Below are 20,651 nucleotides of genomic sequence, written 5' to 3' on the forward strand. Positions count from 1 at the left end.
ATTTTCAAGCCAAAATTTAAGGTGAAAAATTTCAATCCCTTGAAGTTTAATTAGCAATTGTCCTACAAATTTCACTTGTTACAGTCTTCACTGATGCGATCTGACCAAGCAGCTTCTCCAGATTCTGATCCCAAAACTGATGATGTGCCCAATGCATTAACTGTTGGTAAGGAACAGCTGTCAAGAAGGCACAGTTCTGATCATTTTACCACTGATGTTCTGAAGGTTTAAACTACTTCGAAATAGATTTAACATCACTCTGACTACAGCTTGTATTAATGAAAGTGCAGGTGAACAGTGGGAATTTAAATAAATTCCTAGCGCTACCGCATATAGGGAAAGAAACATTTGAATAGATGCAGAAGTTGTCGAGTGTTTCCTCAAAATAAAAACTATAACAATTGCTGCCAGGAACCCTAAACAGCTACATCAATTTTTATCAGTTTATTTTTATCCTGTGTTACTGTCAAGCATGTCAGTCAAGTCCTTCTATTTTTGCTCATCATCATTTATCACCATTTTCTCTTTATTCAAAACAGGTGTTGTGCTCCACTGTGTATTTTGCACACAATCTGGACAAGAGCCGGAGGTGCTAGCTGTTCTGTGGATTTTTAACACTTGAACAGATGTTCCTGTAGTGCTGGACCCAGTTTAAGAGAATAGCTCTGACTGCTAGGCTGTCCAGACTCGAGCACACAAAAGCCAGTCAACCATAGAAAAAAATAACCACACCTCTGTGCAAATCCTGATTACCAACTGCACAATTTGCATCATCCATGAAGGAGCTTTCAACACACTTGTCAATCGTGGAGTAATTGCTATTGTTCGAAGCAGTGAACGCACAACACCAGCCACTGTTTTTAATAGTACCTTATTACTCTGTTAAGGCAATAAAAGCTGTCAAAGACAAAACATAGTCAGAACAACAAAGACAGTTTACACATGGACTGCATCACTGAACACTTACAGCAGGCATCTTTGAGTCCATTATCCCTTCTTAATTTTATTTTTTATTATGATCGTCTTGCATTAGTTACATCAAATTCAGTGGAAAATTGTTAAACTGGTCATATAACTAAACTAATTTTTGAGTCTGTAGATCCCACTTCTCCAGAAGAGGTCATCTATCAAATTATCTTAGAACTGCTAATTTCAAGCACGATTGCCTAGGCTACAAGGCAGGACTACTCCTTGGATTTGAGACACCAGTCCATTGCAGAACACAGAACAAACTTTCAGGGACAATGCAGAGACACTGGTTAACCTAGTCAATGTCTTCACATGATGGGAGGAAAACAGATCATCTGAAGAAAAATGCTAGTGGACAGAAACAACATGCAAACTCCACAGGGAAGGCACCCAGGTCCAGAATCTAATCCAGAATGCGAAACATTGCTGACCCCAAAATGAGATCAATAGCAATGAAACACAATACAAAACGTCATGACATTTTCCAGCGTTCCTTTTGAACTGCGTCATCGTTGTAACTTCTTCATTTTTGGTATCTGTCACTCATCTTTTGGTCTTTAAAAGTCTCTCTTTAGCAACATACATCTCTTCTTCCTTGTGTAAGCTTCCCCTTACATCGAATTTTTGTTCCTTTTTGAGATGCAATTGAAAAAAGAGCTTCCAGTCTTATGTTATTCTCACTGATATAGATCATTATATAATAGAGCTGAAAACAGTTTCGTTTTAGCATGCAAGACCAGCTACAGAAAACCAGAAGAGCTGAGAGGGGTAAAATCTGTCTAGGTTTAGTTATTTGTGCTTAAGAAATTCTGAGAAATGCTAGAAGACAATTTTGAAGTTTACAAAACCGCATACAGCACCAGTGAATACTAGTCACAGTCCACAACCTTTTAAAACATCTATGAATTAAACAAACGAAAGGAGATTCATCAGAGCTGCAAAACAAGCTTGGATTTCCTAAGCTTTTCCAGTTATAGTACTACTGGGACAATCAGCAGGAGACAGACACAGAAAGCCACCTCCTAATTTTACAGGACTAAAAATTTCACAAAAGACATCACTGCACCTTTGCCTGCTCTACAATCAGATTTATTCTGCTATAGCGTCGTCTGCTGTAGAAATGCAGAATTTTGATTGTCCTCCTCTGTCTCTGGAAGGCAAATTGAAGACAATTCCACTCAAAGTGGATGAACTGTTGACCAGTAAGCAGCCTAAGCTTTGTGAGTCCTTGACTGTGACCTGGAGGAGAATGTTTTAGAACAAACACTCCTGTTTTATTCCAGAGTTTTTACTGAGGGCATTCAACGCAGGAACTGCATTTGATGCCTTCTCATTTTTGGTCCAAGGATTAAATGATTTTTCAGAGTGATGTGAGGGAGGCAATAATAAAGCACAGTTGCAGTCATCTGCCGTGTACTAGGCAGCATAATTTTCTGCCTTAGCCAGAGCAGCATTGTGTGCCTTAGGATTCCCAACAGAGAAGCAAATTAATTAGTTGCTTTCTTCCTTTTTTTGCTCTGGGAAGCCTCCAGTTAAAAGTAAGCTGGCTTGCTTAGAGGCTGGGGGGAAAACGAGCAAAGAAAATGAATCAATGTCCTAGAAAACAAGTTCTAAAATGTACAGCCCCAGACTGCGACACAAGGAATTCATATAACAGAAATTAATCCAGGGAATATCATCCACTGTATACCGCTGTAATAGTTTCAGCAACACACGGCTGAAATTCGATATGGAGTAGTTAATTTTCTTCATGGTTATTACGCACTGTGTGGGACGTACAGACAATACCATTCACCATATAAGTCCCATTAGTCTCTTTCACTTAGTACTCATTTTGTTGCCCCTGTTTCAAGAAAGGCTGTTTATTGAATTCATTTTGTGTTTACTGAAATTATTAGGCTACTGAGCTAACCCAGTAGGTCGGAGTACTTCTTCTGAAAAACTGTTGCATTTCTGAAGGGAAGATTATGTCTCATACACCAGTGTGTCAGCCCCGAAGATACCCTTCCACGTCTTCTAATTCCAGGGTTGCAAGTGAGCTGGAGCCTAACCTGGCAAGCAATGGGTGCAAGACCAGGTATATCCTGGACAGAATGGCAGTCTATTACATAGCAGGCACAAACACAGGCACACACACTCACACCTCAGTCAGTGTTCCCAGTAGGCAGTTAATTTACCAGTACAGTATGTTTTTGGACTGTGGGGGGAAACTCACCCAAACACGGGGTGAACATACAAACTCCACACAGATAGCACCCTCGGTCCGCAATAGAACCCAGGGCCCCAGTCAGCAATGTTAACCACTGCGCCATCATGTCTCCCTCCTGAAGATCTAGCAGCTCTTATTCCACAACTCCTTGTTGTTGCTTTGTCTGCCTCCCCCCTCCTCACCTCACCCCTTGCAGTGCGTCTGGTGCCTGTCCTGCCCACTGGCATGAATTCAGCCATTTCAATCTCAGAATAATGCTCAGCCTAGGGGCAGCCTGCAGGGGCCTGTGGCCAAGACCATAATGCAAACCATCATAGAGGACCAGAAACTATCCCAGTGTCAACACACAGCTCATTGCTATTCTGTGATAGAGGTATCCATGCTGAGGCAAAGAAATAACGATTATTAAAATACAGGGAATGGCATTAAGATGCAGTACATTGGTATTGGAAACAAAAGAATTTATTGTGTGTTTAGTGGCTTTCTCAGTATACTGTACTCCTTCTTTGACAATCAGTTTGGCAAGCTAAAATAAATCCGCTTTTTTACAGTTTAGGACATCAACTAACAAATTCCTACTCACTCTGAACATTTAAATGAGCACCCTAGCTTTACCACCCAGAAAAAGCACCATTTATTTAATTGCTTTGTGATTTTTATTAATTTGCACCTGTTCAGCCCCGTTTGAGAATTCGATGGCTTACTGCTGAAAGCTCTTAGATGCGGATAGGAAAATGATTTGCTTGGATGAGTTAACAAATGCGGTAGAAATACGTTGTCCTGCGCGACGAGAAAAAAAATAAAAGGCGCTTGTCCTGGATAAAACTTCAGTTATCATCAAGACCATTCGACAACAAAACAAAACCATTGTGAACTGGAAAGTGGAGCTGTTGGTTCGATGTGTTTTTTTAATACTGGATACTAGAGCTGGATTTCAGCTAAATATATAAAAACGAACTTATAAAAGACTCGTGTATCAATATATGTCACTATATCCACCAACGTTTAAGATATTGTTACTCTTGCTTTGAAAAAAGTCCCCAAACGTATCGCGCCGTTCGTGTTGAATAGAAAAGGAAAACTTTGATACAGTAGCTCCCTCTGTTAAAAACGCCTTTTGTTAAATCCTGTGTTTCAACCATAAGGGGTATTTCAGAATCCATTCAAGAATACGTCGTCGGCAGCAGTATCTTGCTTTCCTCAGCAAACATTCGGGGGGGAAATCAGCGTTAAACAGAGAGGTGGCACACGTAAGCTAACAAAGAGAACTGGTTTTTCTTTTAATCTCGGCGTTTTCATTATTGGCACAGAACGACGCGTGGAGGAGGCAAAGGAAATCTGGGGGGGGGGGTTGTGGGGGCTATTAGAAAGTGTGCCGGCTGAACGAAGAAAAAGTCAGCGTGAAGAAGCCATTGTGAGGAATGGGAGTTAATCACTTTAGCGGCACACGTTCGCGTTAAGAAGCAGCCATTGTACACTCTACCCCCCGGGGGGCAAAGGTTCCCCCCCTCCCCATTCCAAGGCAGTATTTACATGTCAGTTATGCAAAAATGTGGTTGTTGAATGAAAGAAACCCGCCCCTCTGCATGGTTGCTGGCTGGCTGTTGGCTTGATATATTCACTGACTGGTTCATACAGGGGAACGCATGTCTTCTGTGCGCCGAGGAAGAGAAGGACAGGTCTACTTGTCACTTCAAGGGGATGTTTTGCGCTGCCAGTAAGTCGTATCTCTTCCTACATTCAACGCTCGTTGGCTTTTTCTCAGTCTTGTCTCGTCTTTTCAGGGATTTGTGGATTTAGTGGAGAGACTTAGACAAAATAAAAGCGTATAACGTTACCCCAAGCGCGCCATGTGCGCAATTGCACTGAAATATAAATGCATTCTTGACAAGACCCATTAAGATCAAACCAAAGAATATGTGCAGTGGTGTGCAGATAACTGTAGCAAAAACGGACTTTTTACACCATTGTCTGTACTTTTAAAGTACCTGACTTCCTCACAAAAACGGGAGCAAGCGTAGTTGTATAGCGTGGGAAATGTGCCTGTGAGGTCGTCTTTGAAGTCGGTGTTTTTTTGTTGAAGGACGTACAGTACGTGCGGTGTTCACATATCCTCGTTTTTTAACCGCGGATACCTGGAGTTTAAAAATAAATACTTGCTTGTGGGGTTACAGTTACGGCGCGATGCAAAATCAGAACAAATAGAATTCATTCAGTTCATTTTGCAGTCTGCTGTTACACCAGATAAGCTTTTAGAGTTACAAGCCTACATTCACGTGGTAAAATCTGTTAAACTGGTAGAAAAAGAAAGGAACCTGACACTCTACAGTCTCATTCTCTCTGTTATGTATTAACCTGACATAAAAATGCAGGTGGAAACGTTTTGTAAATGTCACACGTTTAACAGTGTAGTTAAAAGAACTGCAAAATGTCTGGCTTCTAAAAGGCAAATGAAATTCCACTGCTTATTACAGCAGAGAGAATGCACAGCAGTTAAATCTCCCTGTTAATTCAGTAAATGGTTGTCTGAAGCAGGGATCAGGTGGCTTAGATGCCTAAAGCCCCATTTATCAACTTTTGAAGCCCCCTCCCTAGCCTTTGTTACCAGCATGATGACTTAAAACAGCTCCAGCTTAGTCCCTGGCGAGCTGTAATGTCCCTTTGGCAACACCTGGGCCCATAAGCAGTTTTTGGATGGGAGACCATAAAGAAGGGTTGGGTCCCATTTACACCAAAGGTGGTGCAGCCTATACTTAGTGAACTGTGGCTTGGTAATCGTTGCTGGGGATGTTGGAAGCAATTCCCCCCAAAAATTAAATCTGAGGTTTTTAATTATAGTACAGTTCACTGTGCCACATGAGCATGGCTCACAGCCCAATGAAATTAAGTGCTTATAGAGGGAAAAAAAGCAGGAAAGCCACCTGGATTGTCGCTAAAAGAATCTACAAGCCGTAAATTTAAAAAGATTGTACTGATGAAATGTGTTCAACCTCATCTGTACTGTACCAGCAGCAACTCAAAATCATACATTAATAAAGGCAGGAAAAAATAATACTTTTCCATGTTCACTCACTGGATTACAATAATAATGTTTTAGAAAACTCAGGTTTTATGTCAGATTCAGGCTTAATATCACTGTGCTTTCAGTTTTGACTAATATGAGATAGGACTAAGTGAGCACATTTAAAATTTTGTACTTACCGCTTGTGGTGCTTAGTTCTAAACTGAAATTTAAACTCAAGACAGGTCGCCTATATTTGGCGTTAATTTGCCCTGTTTATAATCAGTGATGTGTTCTTACAGGAAGTTGTGTCCATTTAGTGTTGAGCCCTACAGCCCTACAGTCCATGTTTGTGGACTCTGCAAAACGTTTGTGACCTAGTGACGGGCACAGTTTTTGTTTTTTCGTTTGATATCTTCCCCATGTGGAATCGCCAATGTTTTGACATCTCAGCACATGGCTCTGACCCCTGTACACACACACAGAGGAAAAAGAAGTGCTGACAGACTCCTCTGACCCACCTGTCCATCAGGTAGTTCAAGGTGTACAGCAGTGCACAGATGGTGCAGCATGAATTGGAGCAGAAGATTGTCTCTTGCTGACGTCAGCTTAGGTGTCCCACCTGAGCCTGCTGGTATTCCACCTGAGTCTGCAGGGGTCGCTGTCTAATCTCAAACCTGCTCCTGGCAGCACAGATTGCACTGCTTGAGGTATCCCAGTGACATGACCAAGGCTCTTTCTCTGAATAACAGGGGATCACAATTCAAGCAGTGCTCTGAGCAAACTCCTTTACCTATTAAAAACATAAGAATGGTTACCAACGAGAGGATTCTATTTTGCCTGTCTAGCCCAGTTGATTGCTAAATGTTTGGGTTATCTGGTTCAGAGGTTTCTTCATAGAAGCTAGACTATCAGTTTGACCAACTAGCTGACTGGTCCAGATCCCCATCCTTTTTGTGTTAAGCTGTGCCACGAATGTTAAATTCCATGTAGTTTCCACTTGTGTCCTCAGTTTAGCATTTCACTGTGCATTCTGAAGAATTCCACCCTTAAGGACTCTCGGTGCTAGAATCAGGTCCCCTCATAGTCTTCTCTGTTAAAGTCTAGAAGTGTTCAGTTCTACTATTCGGCCATTGCTGTGCGCCCAGGGTTGTACCTGGGTGTTGTTTTGTTGACCATTTGCAGAGCAAAAATGTGTTTTTTTTGCCATGGTAACGAAATTGCATACAGTATTCTATATGAGGTCTTGCCAGTGTATTGTAAAATGTTAACCTATGAGCCCTTGATTAAATTTCTACACGTTTAACTATTCTAAGACTTTTCTGCAAAAAAATGTCATTTTTTCTTTCCTTTATTTTGCCAGGTAAGTCAATTAGGAACAAAGTCTCATCTACACTGGGGAGCTGGAGACCCATTTATACAACAGGACCTTTAACTGGTGTGATCTCTGTTAAGTAACTTGCTCAAGACTGCAAGGGTTCTTACTCACTAAACATTACTGGAACTGGCATACATGTTTTATATTTTCCATATTTCTGCCACCTCCCGTTTTGTCTGACATAGACAGATACATTCTTGGCCAGAGTGCTTGGCCTGTACTTCAGCTCTCAATATCATTTACTGGCTAGGTTAGATGAGAGAGCGTGCACTATGACAGATGACCTCCTTAAGGCTCTCTGCTCTTCTCTCAACGGGTCTATTTCATTCTAAGTAGTCAGTGGAATCTCAATAATAAAACCTTAACTGCCAGCCATCTCTACCCTGAGACTTATCACCATTAATGGATGAATGACATGAATGAAGCACAAATATAGGATTTTATTCTATTTGCAGCCTCATAAAGTTGCTTAACATTTTTAATTTAGTGCAGTATTCCTGAAATATTGATGTATGCCTTTTTGTTTTGCACATCCAGAATGAGATCTGTAGTACATGTTCACTACAAAAGACTGGGCATTGTGTAAAAGACCTGCCCACTGTCAAAGTCAGTGTTCAATAGCTTCCTGTTCTGCTTTTGCTGCTTTTCTGCTCCAGCTGTGATTTGTCTAACAGCTTCAGGTCCTATTCTTTTTTTTTTCTTGCCATAGGAAACGGCACATTTTAAAACTATTTAACACATTCAAGGTCAATTATTAAGAGGTGTAAAGACTCACGTGAACCCCTAGACCATCTGTAATCACAAAAACAATTGATTTCCAGTGCTTTAAATATGAAAGATGATTGATTGCAGCACAAAGGACATCTCAACCTCTTTTGGTGTAAATTAGTTTCTGTCAATGGAGAGGTGATCGATGCCTAACAACTTCCTTTCTCTATCCAGGTTCACCAATGGGAGCCATACAGGTTTCTTTCTGGGGCTATGAACGGGCTACGTACCATTACCACTCAGATCTCGACAGCACACGTTAAGGCCAAACGTGCTTCCCCTTCCGCCGTGCCATTGCTGGAGCCAGCAGAACCATGGGCAGCGTGAGCAGCTTGATCTCGGGTCACAGCCTCCACAGCAAGCACTGCCGGGCTACGGAGTACAAGCTGAGGAAGACCCCCCAGGCGAAGAAGACGCGCCGGGATGCCGACGGATTGCTGCGCTACGGATTTGCTCAGGACTCGGCCAACAACAATACCAAAGCGGTCTCCCAAGCGGGCAGGAGCGAGGACTTCTTCTATATCAAGGTGAGCCACAAGCCCAGAGCCGCCCCCAAATGCCAGGGTGCGAGGCCCACTATAGTGGCAGAAGACCCAAAGGGACCAGCGGGCACGGAGCCTGGCAACATCACGCCCCCCAGACTGGTGCCATTTTCTGGGAAGCTCGAGAAGGTAAGTAAGGGGGAGTTCATCTTTTGTTTATAAGCTAAGATCACTATATTGGCCACATACAATTTCTTGGATTAGGAATTTCTTTTTGCATACCCCAGCTTGTTCTCCATGAGACACACAGCCACACAGACAGAGGGAGGGAAGCTTGAGGTTAGAGCACAGAGTCAGCCACTTATACAGCACTCCTGGAGCAGTTGGGGTTAAGGGCCTTTGCTCAGGGGCCCGACGGAGTAGGATTCCTCTGCCAGCCACAGGATTTGAACCGGCAACCTTCCAGCCACAGTGCCACCTGCGAACATAACAAACAGAGGAGGTCATTTGGTCCATCCAGCTTCTTGGGTTTCAGTAGATCAGTCGATTTGGATAATGACAGCCGACAAATATAAAGGAATGGTCTTGACTTTGGTGTCAGCTCTCCTGGCTAAGGAAATGATCAGCCTTGTCACACCCCTTCTCCCCAGATGAGCCAGGGAGAAAATGCTGCAATGGTGGTGTTGAGGTGGAGGGAGGAGTGCTGGGAAACACACTTACAGCCACTGGTGCAGCCGGGGAACAATTATGTGCAGGGGAGTGGAAGTTAAACTAATGAAGTTAAACACCAGTTATTTCAGACTCTGCAACCCTTTCTGTAAAACAGCACCACCTGTTCCCAGTTTTAAATGCACTTCTCCTAAGTTTCCGTGTGCATCTTCTGGTGCAAAGTGGTTATGTGTTAATTCTGGAGATGTCCATGGGGTTGACTTTGAAATACTTGAATAACTAAGGAGGTGGCATGGTGCTGCAGTGGTTAGCACTGCTGCCTCACGGAGCTGGGACCCTGGGATCAATTCCAGACTAGAGTGTGATCTGCGTGGAGCTTGTACAGTATGTTATCCCCGTGGACATACTGGTAGGTGAATTCGTTTCTGGGAAAATTGGCCCTGGTGTGAATGTGTGTGTTGCCGTCCTTGTCTGTGTGAGCCCTGTGATGGACTGGCGTCCTGTCCAGGGCGTATCCGGCCCATTGCTTGCTGGGATGGGCTCTGGCTCCCCAGCGATTGGATAAAGTGATTAGAAGATGGATGGATGGAATCAGTATGGATGTGCCCTCTGGGAGGGGAGACTGTTGCCATGCGTCTCCTTCCTACAATTGTACTTTGCATCTTTTAGTTGGTGGGATAAATAAAAATAGTCAAAATTCCACAAACCAATATGCTTAATTAGGTTAGTAATTCTAAAAATGGAAACACTAGCTTCCGCACAACAGACAAACATTGGCTTTTTAGAACTACAACTCTAAACTTTTTTATTTTTGTCCATGATGCTGCAATGTAAAAGAATCCAATTTAACTATTAAAAACCAGAAAACACAAGTGATTGCGTACAGCGGTGTTTCGGGTCAGCTGTTTTATCCTGCCATCCTTACTAGAATTAAATGCTTCTATGGCTGGGGGAAAAAAAAGCCCAGCTGTGAGGTAGTTGGTGCTAAGCTCTGACAAAGGCCAACACAAGATAAATGCAGTAGATTGAAAATAATCCGTGAGCCCTGTACCGAAACTCTGAAGGCTTTCTGTTGTCAGGTCAACTTCATTAAGGCTCAAGACTGATGAGGTAAGAATGCCTTGATCTCTGAAAAAGATTTCATCCATTGCCAGGGCCATGCTTAAGCAAACCTTCCTCTCAATAGCTCTTTATACCCAAAGCGAGCCAGAACCTGAGACTGTGGAAAGGTTCCAAGTGTTCATGCATGAAGTCAGAGAGCAGGAATGCTGATTCAACAAGCTTACCTTCTTCACTTCTCTTCAATGGCTTCTGTTCTTTATGGGAAATGTTGGTGCCGTAAATCATTACAGAAAGGCCTGTGTACAGGGGGATAGAGCTTTTTTTTTTTACTTAGGACTGCCTGTGCAGCATGAACTGGATGAAACAGTCAGGTGTACAGTACCATGAGCTTTTATTTCTTTAAGTAAAGATGGTCACTGTGTTCATTACACTGCTGTGGAAGTCAAAGTGCTCGTCCACATCATGTGCAGTAGGAGCAGCTAGCAGGGGTCTTAACCTGCAGTTCAGTGGTTGTAGCAGAAAACGGCATGTATGACTGTACAGTCCTGGAGGCTACATTCCTATGCAGTATGCTCACACTTGGTATGGAAATAATTTGTTAAACAAGATAATTCCAGTCATGGATTATAGGGTCTTAAGCAAGGGTGTCCAACCTTTTTTAATGTAAGATCTACTTTTTCATTTGCCAGTCCAGCGCGATCTACCACTGTGAATTTGAAGCTCTGATATAGGAAAAACAGACTGTGGGCACATCAGTACAATAATGATATCCATCCCTAAAATGACAGCAAATAAAAGCAAGTGACTCATGCTACACTGAACCGGTAATGTTCCCCATTTTAGAGAAAAGAATATCCCACCTTAATGTGAGTAATTTGTTTTGAACGTGGTGACACTGCTGATCATGTCGATGACATTTTTATTTTTGTCCCTGCAGCTCGACATTCAGCTCATTCAGCAGTTCAGTCAAGTCTAAATGCTTGATGCTAAATCTAGGCGCCACTGGTCATCCTCTAATTGGGCATATTCACCACTTGAGAAACTCTTTTATTTCAGGCACCAGCTGTCTGAACTTTCCCAAAAATGTTTGTTCTTGATATCCCCAAACAGACAATCAACAGCCTCAGCAAACGTTTTTTTATTACTTCTGGATCCCTGAATGACTTTTTGTGTTTAGCCAGGATTTGGCTCACACAGAATGATGCGATGATGGCCACTTTCCCTCTTGTATTAGGCCTTGTAAAAACCGACTACTGCTAATTGAGATTTTTCTTTTCTGTAACTGAAAGTCCATATCATACGTTTTGTGTGCAGTTTTGAAATGTTGTTCTATGTTTCCCTTTTGCACATAGACGCTAGCATTGCAGTTCCAGTCTTTTGCATATTCTATCACTGGAAAGGCACAAAGAATCTAAAATGCACACATCTTTTTGTTTCCCTCTACCCTGAACTACAGTACTTCTATTAAGGTCAGACCTGAGCTTTGCAGCATGTGGGTTCATATATCCATATAAACAGGCTGGACCTGTTCTTCTCAATATACACTACAATAACATAAATGAACAATTTAATGGATTTTTAACAAAAAATAACCCTTTTACTTGATCTGTGCAGAGCACTATTTTGAAAGGATGAAAATACCAATTGCTCGAAATACGCTAGATGGAAAAAGTAATTAGTTTTAATTGCCTATTCACAGTGTAGGTTTTGGCTCACAAGAGTGTAATTAAATCATTAGCTTGCTTTACAAATTTCTCTGCTTTTCATTCCTCTAATACATATTAAAATGTTCAACTTTCCTCCACTCAGGCATCATAGGCTTAGATTAGCAATATATACACACTCTACATATTGCCTAGTGTGTGCACTGCTTTTCTCTCAGGTCCAGAGCTATTAAAAGAGGCCCACAAGCAATTAAAATGTGATCATGGTGTGACTACAAGTGGAAAAGAATCTAAAAATAGAAGTTTAATTACATTTATTAGTACCCATCACTGTTTCGGTAACCTAACCTTAGGATTTAACTCGCAGACTGAAGGCAGAATAAGAGCATAAGAAAGGTTACAAGCAAGAGGAGATCATTTAGCCCATTTAACTCATTTGGTTGCAAAACTGAATCTCAGATCTTATCCAGCCCTTTTTCGAAACAAGTAATGGCGTATCGGCTTCTGTAACATCCACTTGTTCCGGACTCCCAGAATTCCATGTGCAAAGTAGAGTCTCCTGTTCTCCAAGTTAAAAAAAGCAAACTGGAATTAGGGCAAAATGCAAAATAGCACAGATTTATGACAAGCTGTGGTAACCCAAGGAAACAACTGCATGTTGTAAATGTTTGGTACAATCTGTCTTTACCTGAATGTCTGATTTAACAAGTTCTGTGATGTCAAGGGGTTATTCGACAGTGTTAAACAACAGCCTACTACATTTCTTCTGTTACAGTAACGAGCACCCTGGACTGACCCCATGACCTCTCACAATATATTATGGGTTGTTTGATTTTTAATTGTATGCACATTAAACCAGGGATAGCATGATGATTTGTTTTCCCCAAATGCGAGTTCTTACAAATCCCTTTTAAACTCAGTGAGGAGCTTATTAGTGGTAGCTCATGGAACTGCAGACAGGTGCTGATGCTAATTTTTAAAAGAATTCCTGATTATTGGTCAACTTAATTGTTTTCAACCTCCAGATATCAAACAACGCAGGAGAAATGCATAAAAGTCGTTAATTGCAAGAAGAGGATCCCTGTGTTTAGCTCTTTCATTTGCATCCACAGGATTTTTGTTCAGTCACTTATTAAGGATTTTTAAAAGCACCCTGTAGTGATTTGTAATCTAATGGTTTTCCATGCAAATCAAGTAGCCTAATTACTTAGAAGGGTGTCGTTTATTTTCAGTTTATAGATCAGGTTCCAAATGCTTGTAACAAGTCAGATTGAGAAATTGAATCTACAGTATTGCATTCCATGCAAATGGAATGGACAATATGTTAATATTTTCTTAGAACAGATGACTTTTATATGCATTTATTGGCATTGTACTGCCGCTGTGTGAAGTTAATCTTTTTAATAGTAACAGTTTACAGGCAAATTCACTTGATAGTACATACTGTTTTGACAAACTGCAATTCAATATGATCATGTAGGTTAATGATAGTGTGTAACAAAAACTTTGCATGAGAATTCAAAGTGGCACAGCTGAATTAAATGCAGCCAGTCTCCTATTCTGAAATTAACAAGAATTTAACAGGTTTCTTTTGTGTTAAGTGAATTCTAAGTTTAAAATGCACTAAAGGAAAGAAATACCAAAAGTAACTTTAAAGCAGCCCTCCTCCAGACCACTGAATATGCTGATTTGAATGCAGACATTCAATCAACCTGTTTACTGCAGCACAAACGTGTTTTACTGCATTCCCCACCAACCTCAATACAGTGTGATGAGCACGAAAACAGCTCATGATTCCGTACAGTTCAAAATGTGGTGAATGCACTTTACTGAGATAGTACAGGCCTTTATGGAGTAAAGGTAATAGTAGGGCTGGGCGATATGGCCAAAAACATTATCACGATAAGAATTTTCATATCAGTCGATATCGAATTATCACCCAGCTCTAGGTAATAGTGGTGGAAATAAAAAAGGGAGACCAGTACAAGATGGTGTTTTTCATCACAGCAATATATACTGTAAGGAATACATACATTCTTCCCATTTTTCGATCATTGACGTTGACATTTACTCTGTTTTTTCCCTTTGAAACTATTGCTGAAAAGTGAGCCTTGGGGACCAGAAACAAAAAATTCCTTATGTTTTGGACCTTCCTTATGTTTTGCCTGTAAACAGGGTCCCCATACTATGGTGTCCTGCCAATGTAACCTTGTATTTTCTTTTGTCAGGGCACTGAAAAGGGATTGATACGGCCTACAGCATTTAAACCAGTGATTCCAAGGAACAGCAATTCTACAGAAAGCCATAACAACTTGAACCATATCATAAGCAAAAGGCTGAGCCCCGCTGAAACCGCAAATGGGCCGGAGCCAAAGCCAGATAACAACTCTGGTACTTTATCGGACTCGGGGCGCAACTCCATGTCCAGTCTTCCAACCCACAGCACCAGCGGGAGCTGTCAGATAGACAACATTAGCACTTGCCCGGGCCCGCAGATTAGATGCGGGGTCTCGGCTCAGAACACCAGCCCGTCGCAGAACGGCGGCAGCAGTGGCCGTGCACACAGCTGCAGCGTGGCCAACAACAAGGCCGCACCCTCCTCGGAGACCGGGCCGAGGCTGCAGGGCCGAGACGGCACCCCGCCCGAACAGGCCGCCTTTTCGGACAGCGCCGCCTGCGTGCGGTCGCCCATCTCCACGGACGAGACGCTCATACAGCAGCTGGAGCAGAGGCTGCTCGAGAGGGAGACGGAGCTGCAGGAGCTGCAGGTCAGCTTCGAGGAGAAAGAGGTGGACACCTGCCAGCTCTTTGAGGAGAAGCAGAAGTACTGCAAGGAGGAGATGGAGGGGTTGAAGCAGAGGTGTTCCACCAAGCTGCGGCAGGTCTCCCAGAGGGCAGTGAGGGCACAGCAGACCCTGCAGCTGCAGGTCCTCCAGCTCCAGCAGGAGAAGAAGCAGCTCCAGGACGACGTGATGCACTTGACGCAGGAGAGAGACTTGCTGGAGGTCAAGCTCAAATCCTACGAGAAGGAGCAGACCCAGCTGGCTCCAACTCTGGAGGAAACTCAGTGGGAAGTAAGTCTTTCAATGTTCTTACTGTAGTGCTGAGTTGTGTTAGATTTTCCTCTATGATGCTGTATGACATGTGCTAGAGAAACCTGCGTAAAATTACCAATGAGCAGCCATTCAGCCCCTGTAGCCCCTTTAGTAATTAGCTGCTCCAAGGATCTCATCCAGCTGATCGTTAAAAGAAACCAGGGTGTTGACTTCAATCACAGGGCTGGGTACCTTGTTCCAGAACCCCAATAGCTATGGAATTGAGCTCAATCGAAAGCGCTTCTGCATAACCATGGAAATGCATACAGTTAGCACCAGATTCCCTGGGGTCAAAAGGTTCTCCACGTTTTTTGTAGGTATGCCAAAAATCTGGAGAGATCTCCTTGCTAAAACAGCAGCTGAAGGAATCTCAGGGAGACGTAAGTCACAAACTGAATGAAATAGTTCACCTGAAAGCCATCCTGAGGGAAACCAAAAGCAGGATGGAAGCTTTAGAGCAGAAGATCAAGGAGCTGGAGGAGTCTGTCCGTGCACGAACTGTGGAGGTGGAGGTAGGAAAAGGCCAGCATTATTTACTTTTTAATTACGCTGTCTAGCCCTACACTGTGTCTTAAACTATCCCTTACTTTTGCTTACACTTACTTTACAAATGATCTAAACATACAGATGCTGAGTATAATTAATTCAAGTTGACTATAAAAATCACTGCATTAACTATTAAGGAGTTTGTGTGGGATTCTACAACTATTCTTTTTAAATTTTTTAAGTACTTAAAGACTGTCATAATTAACTTATAGGAATTTCATCATTGAGAAAGACAATTTACTATAAGAAGGACAATGGCTTTTAAACACGTGGAGGAGCAGAAGATGTTTAAGATGCTTAAGACTTTGACACTGGGGCCTCGTTTACAAAAGTAAATAACATAAAACTGTTAATTTTTTTAAAGCACAGTTTAAAAAAAACTGTTCAGGCAGGAGTAGGTTAGTTACTGCACTGAGCCGCAGATTGACTCCATCGGTTGGATTTGATTATTTTGCCACATTCCCTGAAGGCACAGATCTGCTCGTTACCCGGGCCTGCTGTCATTTTCTCCAGGTCTGCGAGAACGAGCTGCAGCGCAAGAAGAACGAGGCAGACCTGCTGAGGGAGAAGGTGGGCCAGCTGGAGACAGACATCCGGAACATGAAGCAGGACCTGGCTCTGGCCAAGGAGGAGCAGCAGAGAAGGAAATCCGAGGCCAGCGTCCGGGGGCTGGCCGGACAGAGCAGAGGCAGGGGCCAGAAGGGAGGACCAGAGGACACAGAGGCCCTTCAGAGAGAGGTGGAGAAACTGAGGGCGGAGCTGAGAGAGGAGAAGCAGAAGAAGGAGAGAATGGCAAGCAGTTTCCAGCTGGAGAGACTAACCTGGAACAGGGAGAAAGAGAAAGTCATCAGATACCAGAAGCAGCTGCAGCACAATTACCTGCAGATGTACAAGAAGAATCAGGACTTGGAGAAAATCCTGAAAGAGCTCACCGTCGAGCTGGAGAGTCGGACAGACCTAGACATGGACATCCAAAGCGCAGACATTCACTACGAGGACATCATAGCCACTGAGATATGATCTCCCAGGATGCTGCAAGACCTGGTCTCAGAAAATAATGGAAAAAGCACATTCTCCAACCTTAGAGGTCTGTTTTCCCCGTGGTGCACTTCAGGAATTGTCTTTATCCTTTCCCAAGGATTTTGGGCTATCTTTGTTACATAAACTTTGCCCTTCGATATCTCCAGTGATATTTTCCATAGTAGTTTGGAGTCGTAACTGCTTGAGGTTTATATTGATATCCACTGGGTATTTATTGGCTAAAAAATAGTACCAAAATACTATACCTCTCCATGCGCTGGTACATCCCTTCAATGCATCAGTGCATCTAATTTAATGGATTTATCCCCAAATCAGTTGCTGTATAGATGTTTCACCTACTAGAATTATGACATAAATATTCTTATTGCATGACTCAGAACTTGCACAGAAGTGGTGCTATTAGGTAACAGAAAATGATGCAATTTATGTTCAAAGATTGGTAATCCCGAAGACCAGACGTGCAATAACGCTGAACCACCTTCAGTTGTCAAAGCAAGTTGCTTACCCACGCAGTTTTCACAGTCATTGAGAGGGTTTTCAGTGGCCTTCAACAAAGAGCAAAAAGGTGTCTTGTTCTGAAATACAGAAACCTTCACCAACAGAGCAGACACAGATCTACTTTGATTTTATCAGTCCTGTCACATCAAGGTGCCTCATCCACCCCTCTGTTGAGGAAACTTCCCTTGGGAATTAAAAGCGTCAGTATTTCCATGCACTGACCCCAGTGCATGCCATGAACGGTGCCTGATCCCTATTAACAATGTGTGGCCAAATAAAGCATCTTCAATTTTAAGATTGGAAGTAGTTTAAAAAGGCTGTGACAGGAACCATATATGCCACTAGCATTAATTAAAACAGATTGCAGCTGACTTTTCATAGAACCAATGTATGAACATCAGCTGCAAGTCAGATTTGTGTATCATGTGGAAGTTTCTGACCTTTACTTTTTTTGTTACCTATTTCTTATACCAAAGCAGTTGGATCCAATATTGTAACACTGAGAAGTAGTGGAGGCCTTCGAGAGGTGAAAAGCTCGAAATGTATAAGAACTATACTTCACCTCTGCCATATGTTTGAAAATAAATGCCTTACTTGGCTTAAAAATATATATACTTGCAGCAAAACAAGACCGTTTTTGAAGCAGGTTCCTTTAGCAATGTTAAATCATTCCATTTTGCTCTCACAATGCTGACTGTAAAATAACAGTTACTTAGTTTCTCGCCTCAGAATCCATCTTGTGTATTTAGAGAAGAGAGAAGGAGTGACCTAGTTAGAGCTCCCGCAGTATTTTAACCCCAAATGGAGGATTCAAAATACATACAGCTCCACACGAGGGGTCTGATAATCAATATTCTTAACGTGCTGTCACTGTTTTTTTTTTACAAAGTCATATTCGGCATCCTTAAGGTGTTAGGTTGGAGAGATCTGGAAAAGAATTGTACCTTGTCAAAGCCAGCGTTGTTTGTTTGAAACACATGCTGTAAAATATGAAACATGAAAGACACAACAGCACTCCACATCACAATGCAAAAGTTTTATTACATTATTAGCCGTCTTTTGGGTGAACAATTTGTTGTTTGTTTCGAAACGCTACAAAAATTTAAAAAAAGAACTCGAGAATCATATTATTTTTCCCACCATTACCATTAAGTTTTTGTGGAGAGGAGCATACAAATGCTTTTCTGCACGCCCTTAGCCAGCACAATTTGACACAATCAGGTACTCTAAAACAGATGTTTGGCTGAGGAATTATTTTTACAGCAGTCCCTCCAAATACCCAGCTGATTAATGGGTTGCGTGTGTGCCTGTAAAAAGGCTTGGCTTGGTACAAAAGAGGCGAGATAATGGAACCTTGACTTTTCATCAACACTACAGGGGCCTTAAAGGGGCATTTTGTTAACGAGATCCCAGTGATAACCAGCACTGAATGGCAGTGACAGGAGATAAAAGCCCTATTAACAATACATGACAGGCTTGTATCAATATTTTACAGGTACTATGCACATAGGCCAATTGGTAGACTTGTCCACACTGCCACCATTATTTAGAAGGGAGTCATTATCTTCCTTTTGCTGCTTTGTGAGCGGCACTCATCAGTTTTTTTTAAAAAGCATTCTCTTGAACTGGGCGCATCAGAACCTTTTTTGTGTTCACCCGTCTGCCATTTTATAGAGTAATTAAAAAATCTTTTGGAATGTGTCTCAGAGATACAGTAAATGAACATATTTGTTCCTTAAAAAAACAAAAGTAGCAGATGACAAGACTGACAGTATAAAGCACTAGTAACTGTAAAGGAAGATGGTCTAGAAATGGTTATTTTTAAAGCACTCAAGTAAATGCTGAAGCCTGTGAAGGATTAAAGGTGTAACCGAGTCTCCTTACCGCCAGTCACTTCATTGGTTAAGTAGAAAAGTAGGGAGATAATCTAGCTAAGTAGCTATTTACTGCCGCAGAATATTTTCCGGTCTCTCAGACTTGTGTAAGAGAAGCCTGACAGATCACAATGAGAAGGACAACTATGTATTCCCCCAGTTTATTCCTGAAACTTTGTGTTTGATTGAGTGCTGCAAACACAGATACTTCCCATTTTGGGGGGTTTGGCTTTCTTCAGAACAAAGAATTGAAGAGAAACATTCACAAAAACAAGCTGTTACTTAAAGTCATTACAGACATGCTTGAGTTGATTTCTAGACCATCCACCCTTATATGGTTGTGGGGTACATCTTTTGTAAAAAATTAAATACTTAAAGTACTAGGCACAATCAATTTGTTTTGGTTTTGGTTTTTGTTCATCTCAGCTGGCTTGTGTTCTGCATTACCATATGGGTACTAACCAAGTGTTTTTCATAAAGGGGGATCAGCCTTATCAGGGCAAAAAACAGATCTGTACACATTTCGATTGGCTCTTTCTTGCCAAGGCAGGAATAAAATGCACTTCAGTTGTTTCCCATTGGGCAGCTAAATATGCCCAAAAGAAGCTGGTGCCTTTTCTTTTTCACAGTAGACACATTGACAAAACAAAGCATACTTTCTGATAAACACTTCTCACAGCTGGGTAAAAGGGCAGTGACATGAGGAAGGTTTTTTTTTTTTTTTATCCTGCACAGATGTTTTATCATTGGGTCAAAGGGAGCAACATTAATATTCTACCCCTGCGCACTTCCTTGTGGTAACTATTGAGAAGTCTTTTCCAAAGTTGTTTTTCCATTTAAAGGCAATCAGCACTCCAAAAATAATGACCGAAGCAGCAGAAAAGTAGAAAAAATTATGCAAAACAAGACAGAACTAATAATTTCAGGAAAAAAACCTCCTTCAAAACTTTAGTTTGTAAAACATTAAATGCAGCCAATTAAGTCTTAGTTTCCCTTTTTTCATATCCCATGATGCTTTTGTAAAATTCTGCATTGTAGAGCACAATTTTAAATATGCAAATGTGTTCCCTTAGAGAGTTACATTTTTCAGCAGTGTCTCTGCTGAAGAAGCATCACTTAATAATAATAATAATAATAATAATAATTGCTTACACTTATATAGCGCTTTTCTGGACACTCCACTCAAAGCGCTTTACAGGTAATGGGGACTCCCCTCCACCACCACCAATGTGCAGCATCCACCTGGATGATGTGACGGCAGCCATAGTGCGCCAGAACGCTCACCACACACCAGCTCTCAGTGGGGAGGAGAGCAGAGTAATGTAGCCAGTTCCCTTCAGACATTTAACAAATGGAAAATCCAGGTCAGAGCAAAGTTGATATTTGCAGAAATTT

The 20,651-nt window shown here is 41.9% G+C and overlaps 1 protein-coding gene across 4 annotated transcripts in view; it reads left to right on the forward strand.

Moving 5' to 3' along the window:
• Positions 1 to 19,650, forward strand: part of lzts1 (leucine zipper, putative tumor suppressor 1) — a 44,279-nt gene extending 24,629 nt beyond the window's left edge. The window contains exons 1-5 of one of the 4 annotated variants that reach the window (XM_088624035.1): positions 4,308 to 4,899; positions 8,500 to 8,996; positions 14,431 to 15,276; positions 15,615 to 15,809; positions 16,357 to 19,650. In XM_088624035.1, the coding sequence (XP_088480161.1) occupies positions 8,640 to 8,996; positions 14,431 to 15,276; positions 15,615 to 15,809; positions 16,357 to 16,863 (1,905 nt within the window). In that variant the 5' untranslated portion in view covers positions 4,308 to 4,899; positions 8,500 to 8,639 and the 3' untranslated portion in view covers positions 16,864 to 19,650. Of the gene's footprint in view, positions 1 to 4,307; positions 4,900 to 8,499; positions 8,997 to 14,430; positions 15,277 to 15,614; positions 15,810 to 16,356 lie in introns of those variants that run through there. The other 3 variants (XM_088624032.1, XM_088624036.1, XM_088624033.1) reach the window with 3 other exon arrangements.
• The last annotated feature ends 1,001 nt before the right edge of the window (positions 19,651 to 20,651 follow it).

The sequence above is a fragment of the Lepisosteus platostomus genome, chromosome 3 (genome assembly GCF_059453375.1).
Source record: "Lepisosteus platostomus isolate fLepPlt1 chromosome 3, fLepPlt1.hap1, whole genome shotgun sequence".
Lineage (NCBI taxonomy): Eukaryota > Metazoa > Chordata > Actinopteri > Semionotiformes > Lepisosteidae > Lepisosteus > Lepisosteus platostomus.